The following is a 9520-nucleotide window of genomic DNA, read 5'->3' on the forward strand; positions in this document are numbered from 1 at the left end:
TTGTTGTCCAAAAACTATTTTGAGAACTTTTCAGGCAAAATATGAGATGCACAGCAAGAGTACAACATCAGTTTAATGTTGAATGTATTCGTGCGTGTTACATGCCATGCTTTTGTTGTGAATTTTTAAAACATGTTTAGACATCAATCACAATGTTTTGAGAGAAAACGTTTTGTTGTAAGCCTGTTACATCGAGAACTGGGATCATGGGCATCGAACAGGCCCTATAGATATCTTTTCGGCCCAAAGACTAAATAAGCTTGGGACCCAAATAGGAAAATTGGCTTGGACGACTCAAAGCACTCTGTTCGTTTTTTTGGGTGTCCTTCAACCTTTTGCTGTAATGTGATTCAAAATAAGAAAAGCACTTGGCATGGCTAAGAAATAGAGTTCAACAGCTGAACAGTACAGTGTATTATCAATAGCGTAAAACAACCCTTACAGCATGCCGTATTTTATTGATCAAACACTCAACTCAACACTGACGAGTGGTCTTCCACCGATCAACGGACTAAGGCTGCTTTGTCACATCTTCAGGCAATCTGGAAAAGTCGCAGCAAGCCATTGGTACCGATTGGCAAATAAAAGAAAACCTACCGTACTTTTACTATCTGTTCTGTAGTACCTAACCTTAAGATGGTTCTTGGCAAGATCAAGCAAGAACAGAGGATCGTTCTTGGTCTGCGCATACGCTTCGATCTTGTTCATCTCGTCGATGAATTCCTGTAGGTTGGACCTGCCTTGGGCGATGTCGTAGTTCCTAAGATGGGAATAGTATATCTGAACCCTTTCCAGAATCGTAACGTACGCTACATCCGCCTGAAAAGGGGGGTCGAGCATATTGTTATTAGAAAGAGTAAAAAAAATATCTTGGGCGATCAAACCACGTTTCAGGCCGGGAAGAATGCAGCGAGGTACCAAGCTGAATTGGCCTAGGAAGAAGGGCCCGTCGTCGAACTTGGATAGGTCAGCTTCGAGTTTATCCAGAGCCGCAACTGGCGAAGAAGAAACGTCGAGTTCGAGCTATGTCAGCAACTGTGCCAATGATCCCAAATCGCAATCCTTTCTGTCTAAGCAATGGCCAACGGTCTTCTTACCAACTTCGTCTGACACGGCCGCGTGGGACAGCAACGGCGAGTAGAGGGCTTTGGTGAACGCGTTGGCAGACGCGAACAGTTCGTCAGCAAACTGCCTCTTCGCAGCATCCTGCAGGAAAACCAGCACATCCTCAGTCTGCTGCTCTGCAAGTGTTACGCTAGCTAGCTGCACTGACTGCAGGCGGTATGGTGGGGTAGGTACCGTACCTCTGGGAGCAGCGCGGGGCCGTCAAAGTTGCTGTCGATGTACCTGATCAGGTCCAAGCTCTCGCCCCTGACCTCGCTGTCGTGCTCCAGGGAAGGCACCTGCTGCCGAGAAACAGTAGTGCAGTGTTCACGGAGATGCTCAGGGTGGTAGTGGTAGCTAGCTAGACAGGAACATCCGAGAAACAGTACCGTGCCCTGTGCGTAAACCTTGTCCTTGTACCAAGCCGGTTTGTCCTGCAGATCGATGGCCACCAGCTCCATCTTGTCCTGCAAACCCTGGAGAGGAAGCAAATTAAAGGGAACGAGGCTCTGTTAGATTTTTGCACTCTCGTGCAGCAGAGAGGCATGCAGTGCAATAACCGGAAGCATGCAGCAGAACCTTCAAGTTCCTGGTGACCCAGGCGCGCTGAGCGAACGGGCAGAAGTAGCAGATGTACAGCCTTCATCACGACAGCAAAATAATAAGAGGAAAATTACTCACTGATATATATGTGGGAGAGAGAGAGAGAGACAAAGAGAGAAGAAACGTGTAAAGTATGGTGATTTACCTGGTGGTGCCATCGAAGACGGGAGGTGGCTGGGAGGTGGAGCCGAGGGCCGGCGGGAGCGTCTCCTTCACAGAGCTGCACATACAGACACAGGCGTTCGATTCCATTAGCTAGCTACTAGCGGTCCTCCGAGTTCGACGACGACGTACCGATCGATCACCCACCTTGATGGCCCTGCGGCTGCGGCCATGTCGTCGAGATGGGACTGGGAGTGGGAGGGGACTGGCCTGTTGGAAACGCGACGCCGGCTGCCGGCATGGCTGATTGGTCCGGGTATTTATACGCGTGGTGTTTTAGTGATGGCTTAGACTTTAGCTGCAGTGCATGCATGACTTTTCCAGTTTGGGTTGCCAGACCCCCACAGGCCCACCACGTCTCTGTCGCCGCTCGCTCGCTGGCTGCTAATAAATTGCGGTGGCGCCCCACCTGTCAGGACCTCATAGTGTTGCACTTGAGTTAAACGACTGATGACGTAATCGATTGTGTCATCTTCGCCTCTTTGTGACGCACGAACAATTCGTGTTGGCCCCATGCAGGTGCTTACACGTCGTCGTCATCTATGACCTAACTGCTGAAGTCATGTCTACAAGGATCTCTTATTAGAAAGGCCCATAGCGTGCTATTTTCTCTCGTATATCTTTGCATGCTATTTGCTAACAGATTTGTTGGCTTCAATAAGAAGTTAAGCATACATCAGCAGCGCTGAAGGCTTGGGATTCCCGGTAACATAACCGAAGTTGGAAAGCACATCTTCTGCAGTTACGTCTCATGAAGTTAGATCACTGATGTGTGGGGTCAGTGCCCTAACTTCACGGAAATTAACTATAGAGGATTTCGTCGTCCAAAGTTGACCAAACTTGCACAATGGCCCAACCTTTATGCATGCACTCTAGTGGTGGCTTCAACGAGTACCAATGCTCCTCCCTTCCACTAACGTTCCTCCTCTACAACTTTTCACTTATCTATATTCTTCGGCATGAAGCCTTCATTTATTTCGCGGACCGAGCTCGTTATAAAAAACAAAATAGCACCGCGAAGGGGTTACTGTTGGGGTTTTTTTTTCTTCCGAAGGTCCTCAAAACAATAATCCAACAACTGTTTTCTACCTCGCTTCATGTGTTGCAGGATTAATAATGTCGAAGGTAAACTTCAGCCGAAGCTACCAATAGACGTAGACACGAAGGCGGAAGCTTTGAACAGTTGCCATGTGTACAACTGATGAAGCTGAGCATGACCATAAGGAGTCTTCATAACTTATTCGTCATGATAGAAGAAGGAAAAGACAAGTTTACCCTCAACGTGTGTGATAGTTTGAATGTACAAGTTTAAAGGCATATATGTAAAATCGCCAAAGTTGTACCCCGTGCCTATAAATAGAGGAATAATATCATGCATTGTTTGAACTTTTCAATCCTCCATACTAAGTTGTATTCTCTCTACCTCCTTTATTGTAATTTCACAAAGCTTAAGGTACTTGTGTAAGCTCTTGTTTAATAAAAGAAAAAGAAAGCATTACATACCAACATCTTCTACATTTGAGTCATGTGTCTTTCATTTAATTCACATCACGCATTACCCTTGTTTAAAATTTAATGTTTCACCTGTTTGTTTAAACCTTCATCTTCATCCTTTCAACTTATCTTCTCCCTGAGAAAGGTGGACTGGGAGGATGAAGATGAAGGTCGATCTAATTGTGTTACCTTGATATTTAGTACCTTCATGGGATTAAAATCAAGTGGCCAACAATATATATACCTAAAGTAGAAGCCTCACTTGTCTTCCAAGTGCTTCATGGAGTTCCTAGACCAATGTCCAAGATTGCCACAATGGAAGCATTTGACTTTAGGAGAAGGACTAGACTTGGGATTTGCATTTAGCTTGGAGATATCATCTTTAGCTCTTCTCTTACCCTTACCATTTACAAAGTGTCATGATTATACCGACAACTAACTCGTCCACCCCAATCCGTGTTACAATATAAACAAATGCAGATCCAATCTACTAGATATATATCGCCTATACCCATATGTAAACCATCCAAATCAAAATTTGTGTGTGAACCTCGCTCCGGTATCACTATGGGGAAACGGATGCAATACACTAGCATATATACCACGTTCCACTGTACACCAGCGGAGGAAGAGTGTGACAATGTAATGTAAGTAGTCACATGTCCTCGTGTACCAGCACCAACGTCATGTTTGATTGTGCTTCTCACGTTCGTTACGGTCAACATCGTAGCAATAGCAGCAACGTCTCCACTGTATCCACACGTGTGGAAGATAAAACATCACAACGGCGGTATTGTTAACACGGTGCATGTGGCGAGAGGAAAGGAGACGAGAGCTTGGATGGACGACTACAACCCTAGGGGCTAGGGCGAGAGGTGTCTGCGGACAAATCTAGCATGTGTGAACCTCTTTTATCCTACATGATTATTATTAGTATTCTCATGGACCATAATTATTAGTAAGAGTATTGGAAGGGGATTGAGGGGACTACAATCCCTTGTTATTCAATTTTGAATAGCAAGGGATCACAATCCTCTCAATTCTCTCCAATACTCTTGCTCCCAAACAGGGGCGGCATGGACGTTCCCGACTTTTCAGGGGCCCAGTGCAAAATCCGATATGGAGGCCCATCCACACACAAATATATATATAATTATACAAATATTATCAAATATTTGACGTATAAAAATTATTATGCACTGTTTTAAAGTTTATAAGATAACAAATGTAAAATATAGTCAAAAACACTTACTTGTTAGTTGATATAATTAATAATATATTCTAACATTTTGTGATACAAAGTCATCGCTTATATCATTGAGATCAATCTCATCCAACAACTTTTTTTCGATATATAGAATCGCCAAGCCATTTAACCTCTCTTGAGTTATTGTTGGCCATAAATAGTTCACAAAAATATTTCAATTTTAAAAAGCTTCTCTCTGTCGATGCAAAATCATATGTATAGTAAATAATACTCTCTCTATATTAAAATAGAATTTGTTTTGCTTCTTTAGTGGATTCATCATCATCTAGTTGAATATAAACATAAAAATCAAGAGCTAAACTATTTTGAAACGGATAGAGTATTCGATAAGTAATTGAGATATTAGTTTAATAATCTAAACGAGACTGGTTGATAGTGTAATCGCTCTTTGTGTATTTGTGTCTAGAATAGATAGATTTAGCAGGAAAAAATGCTAGCATCTAATGGCTAGGGGCCCTCTGTTTTTTGGGGCCCGGTGCGACCGCACCCTCGGTAACCCCTCAGGAACGGCCCTGAGGGGCGGATCTAGGGTTGTTTGTCGGGATCAGTCGACCTCGATAAAATTTATAAATCATTTAGCAAAACACTATTAAAGTTTAAGAAAATTTGTATCATGTAGCAAAGCTGTACTTGCTGACCCCGATAATATTCTTCTTAGCTAGATTCGTCACTGCTCCCAAACATGCCCTAAGGTATATAAGCAATAGAGAGTACATAGCATTATTACTCGGTAAGTATACACACACATATTATGTAGTTGATCCAGGTACTACAGATGGAGCGCATCACACGGGAATGAAGGGAGGGACCGAGGGAGGTAACAAGCAGTACATGTAGCCTGGACATGCGCTCTGACCATTTATCCTTGCGTTGTTGGAGTACTTGGACATGTACGGTCAAATGTAACGTACGTGTTGTCGGCAATTGTTCTTTGATCTGGACACGATCGAGCACGTACGTCGTCGTCTTGCCCGCATTTTAAACGGAGTCCAATCTGCTAAACGACATGGCGGCCCCATCCACCGGTTTCGAGTGGGGAAGGTATGTGACCTCAGCATCAGGATTAAGCAGCTCCCATCTGCAAGAGTTGGAGCCAATGCAACGGGACAAGATTAATCGAAGGTTATTCAAAATGGGGATTTTCGATATAGCCTATTAGCTTACTGGCAAATAGCATCGAACAGCTACTACTGATAAATTACTGATAAATTGGACAGTTACTTGCATTGCATCCAACAGCTACTTGCATTGCATCCAACAGCTACTACTGATAAATTGGACAGTTACTGCAATAAAATAATTACTTGTATCCAACAGCTAGATGGTGGAGCATGATGCTGAGCTGCAGCCTCGCCAGCATGTTCCCAGCGCAGACCCTAGGCCCTCCACCGAACACCTGGTACGTTCCTGGCTTTGGCGGCTTCTGAAGAAGTGATCGAGATGCATAGCAGCAAAACGTTCAGTGTTGAATGGTCAGTGCAAAGGTAGCTTAGCTTAGCTAGCTTCTGATCGATCGATCTCTAACAGTAATAAGGGACTTACGTCCCATCTGTCCGGGTTGAAGCTGAGTGGATCATCGTAGTAGCGGGCGTCGGTATGCAGGGAGCGCAGCCACACCACGACCCTCCACCCTTTCGGAATCGTATAACCTAGTGTACATGCATGCATGTAATAATAATGAATCTAAATTAGTTCGTTCGTTCATTCTGTTGAATTTGTGATCCAAATTCTGAAGAAGGCGGCCAAGTTGGCGAGCGAAGCGGAGGCCCGTCGCCGGAAGGCTTGGGCCGGAGCGCAGCGAGGCCAACTGGCCTTCCCGCGGCCCAGGGACGCCTGGGGGGTGCGGGGGGCGGAGCCCCCCCCGGTACGGATCGTTTTAGGGTTTCACCTCTATAAATATCTTTGTAAGCCGCAGGAGATATCTATCTCAATTGTAAATCTCCTGCGATCTGTAACCACCCAAAAAATAGTGAGAAGTTGCCGGCCGGCGCCCGTGGTTTTTTTTCCCCTTCACTTTGGAGGGGTTTTCCACGTTAAATCTGTGTCTTCTCTGTGATTGATCCTATTTGTGTCGCATTCATTTATAACACATTCATTCATTCTAGAGAGTACGTAGTGAGAAGTACTGAATTGTATATGTATATATGGTGACTGCTTAATCAATTGCCTCTGTACTCGACATCTCTATGTGCTACGCGATGGACCATCGGAGCTACGTTGGCTACTCGGATTGTTTCTTCTACCACCTGCGAAAGGGACAATGGGCTCCTCAGACGTACGATGGATATCCAATGAGCTGATTCAACAGATGCGTCGTCGTCGTATGTACCTTGGCAGTGTACTTCATGGTAGGGATGTCGTCCAGGGTAATGAAGCCACCGTTCTTGTTGTCTCGACTCACGACGCTGTTCTCCTCCTGCCATGTGCAAGTCGCCAACAGGTTCAGACAAATTAATTAACATCATTCCGCTAGCTAGCTAGCTTCTCGATTACAATTCTTCTTGCAAACTAGCTAGCCTGTTCTTCCACGTACGAATCGTACCCTCAGCTTGTGAAGAGCGTGGGGAGACTTGGCTAGGTGATAGACCGCCCACATCATGGCGTTGGAAGTGGACTCGTAGCCCGCGACGATGAGGGAGACGATGTTGTCGACCACCTCGTCGTCGCAGAGCTTCTTCCCTTGCTCGTCTTCCATCTCCATCAGCCCGCTCATCAAGTCCCTGCTGGTGGCGTCGTCCACCGTGCCCTCCCTCCTCCTCCTCCTCCTCTGGACCTCCTCCCTGAACACAGCGTCCAGCTTTCTGCGGCACTGCTTGTTGTGTACGAGTCGTCGCGTGCAAAATTAAACTGAAGTCAGATCACAGGTACAGTTGTGACACTAATATATACTCTCTCTACGTTTCGTTTTAGTTATCATTGGATAGTACAAAATTAAACTATCCAGCGATAACTAAAGAAACGGAGGGAGTAATTAAGAGCGACGTGGTAATTAAGTATATCTTCTCCCGCGCGTACAGCGCGAGCGTGACGGTAGGCCGTTCCGGGGAAGTCTATCGGGAACGCCCTCAATCCAGCGAGTAAGCCGGCGAACCACCCGTCCATCATGTCGGTGACAGGCGACGGATCCATGCTCGCGAACATCTTGCATATGTTCTCGAACGTCACCTGCATGCATGCAGACGCACGCGTTAGTTATTCGAATCATCGAATGGACGTCCCTTCAGAATTCAAACGCACTAAATCTTAGCATGCATGCATCATATCTCATCAAGCAAGGAGCTTGCATATATACTTTCTTGATCTCTGTGGCGGCGGAGACGGTGCCCTTCGCGTCCGCCCACGACCGCAGCGCCGCCACGACGCGCGGCTGGACGACCTCCGCGATGGCGCGGAGCGAGGCGGGGCGGTTGATGGCGGCGAGGACGAACCCGCGGAGCCTGGCGTGCTGGCGACCCTCCACGTTGACCAGACAAGAGAGGCCGACGAGCTCGGGCGCGGGCCAGCGGATGCCGAAGGCGCCATCCTGGGAGGAGTTGAGGACGAACTTGTTGGCCGCCGGCGAGCAGACGAGGACGGTCGGCGAGCCGAATAGGTGCGTGCGGTACACGCCCACGTCGCCCGCGCGGGCGGCCCCGCCGTAGTAGCGTCTCCTCCTGGCGTCCACGAAGCCGTCGGGGCCGGGGCCGGGGCGCCGCGCGAACTTGTAGTACCAGAGCAGCCAGAGGCTCTCGCCCACGAACGGGAGCCCCATGTGGCCCGGCGGGAGCCTCGGCCTCGTCGCGCCACGGTGGTGGCGCCACCGCTTCAGCGCGAAGGCGGCGCAGTGGCCGGCGTCGTTGCTGTGCCACACAGCGAGCACCAGCAGCGGAACGGCGCCGAGGAGGAGGCCGATCCACCACGCCCAGTCCGCCGCCATCACCTGTGCGTGCATCCACATCGAGTGGGCTCTATCACTCACCACTCCAGCGCGCGGCAGGCAACAGCAGGTGGTATGCTCGGCGGTTCACGGCCGGGCTTGCGGGAGCGGGAGTGCGGGACTGGACCGCTGCTGCTGTGCCACACGCCCACACCACACTAGCTATGCGTTTGGCATTTCATATGTAGAGGAGGAGAACCGGCCCCACATGGCCACATATGCATCGAATAGAATAATGCAAATTAAATAGAAGAAAATATGACCAATGTAATAATCATCGGCCGGATTATTAAGTGATCACATATGATGGTTCTGCTAATATAAGTGAGATGGAAACAACACGCAGATGGCTATCCACCTGTGTAGTTGCTTAGTATTCTTTAGTACTATATTTTGCTTAATTATGTTGGGTTTAGTCGTTAAGATGATTCCGATTGCTGGTAGTGGTAGATGCTTCGATCGGCTTTATTTCCCAAAGCGGACAAACTAAAAATGGTTCTACTTGCCTAATATGATTGTTCCTTTTGGTTATTATCTATGGCAATATATTAGCTTATAAGGTCATGTTTGGTTACTTTAGTGACTAGACTAAACTTTAGTCAGTCGCTAAAATACATCGTTTGATTCCAGTGATTAAATCGGACTAAAGATCATCAATTGATGTGAATAATGATTATATTACTCCTATTAATTAGTGGACGTTTGCTGCAAGAAGAAAGTGGAGAGAGGACAAATAAGATAAAAATCCTAATTTAGTCCCTTTTAGTCACCCTAAAGAACTAAAGTTTAGTCACTCCACTTTAGCCACCATGCATGTTTGCTTTTTTAGTTACTAAAGTGACTAAACTTTAGTCACTAAACTTTAGTCACCCCAAACCAAACGAGGCCTAAATGTTACTATCTCCATTCACGGTTTTATGACATCGTTGACTTTTTTTCGAAAGCTCTGATTTCTTTAAAATATTTATTCAAAA

At 46.7% G+C, this 9520-nt stretch overlaps 2 protein-coding genes across 5 annotated transcripts; both read right to left on the reverse strand.

The window, feature by feature from the left end:
- Window positions 1–349: 349 nt before the first annotated feature.
- LOC542388 (safener induced 1) lies at window positions 350–2158 on the reverse strand. 4 transcript variants are annotated; one of them, XM_008650496.4, is made up of 9 exons: window positions 2017–2158; window positions 1853–1927; window positions 1684–1744; window positions 1494–1580; window positions 1305–1406; window positions 1098–1206; window positions 919–995; window positions 631–819; window positions 350–542 (listed from the first exon to the last, which is right to left on the reverse strand). In XM_008650496.4, exons 1-9 carry the CDS (start codon window positions 2040–2042, stop codon window positions 534–536), a joined length of 735 nt encoding a protein of 244 aa, XP_008648718.1. In that variant the 5' UTR covers window positions 2043–2158; the 3' UTR covers window positions 350–533.
- Window positions 2159–5330: 3172 nt separating this feature from the next.
- On the reverse strand, window positions 5331–8546 carry LOC103644585 (ent-kaurenoic acid oxidase). Its single transcript, XM_008667769.2, has 8 exons — window positions 7923–8546; window positions 7646–7795; window positions 7173–7439; window positions 6960–7046; window positions 6798–6876; window positions 6173–6279; window positions 5935–6053; window positions 5331–5708 (listed from the first exon to the last, which is right to left on the reverse strand). The coding sequence occupies exons 1-8, from the start codon at window positions 8544–8546 to the stop codon at window positions 5609–5611; spliced, it is 1533 nt and encodes a 510-aa protein (XP_008665991.1). The 3' UTR covers window positions 5331–5608.
- Window positions 8547–9520: the final 974 nt, after the last annotated feature.

Source organism: Zea mays, chromosome 1 (genome assembly GCF_902167145.1).
Source record: "Zea mays cultivar B73 chromosome 1, Zm-B73-REFERENCE-NAM-5.0, whole genome shotgun sequence".
Classification (NCBI taxonomy): Eukaryota; Viridiplantae; Streptophyta; class Magnoliopsida; order Poales; family Poaceae; genus Zea; species Zea mays.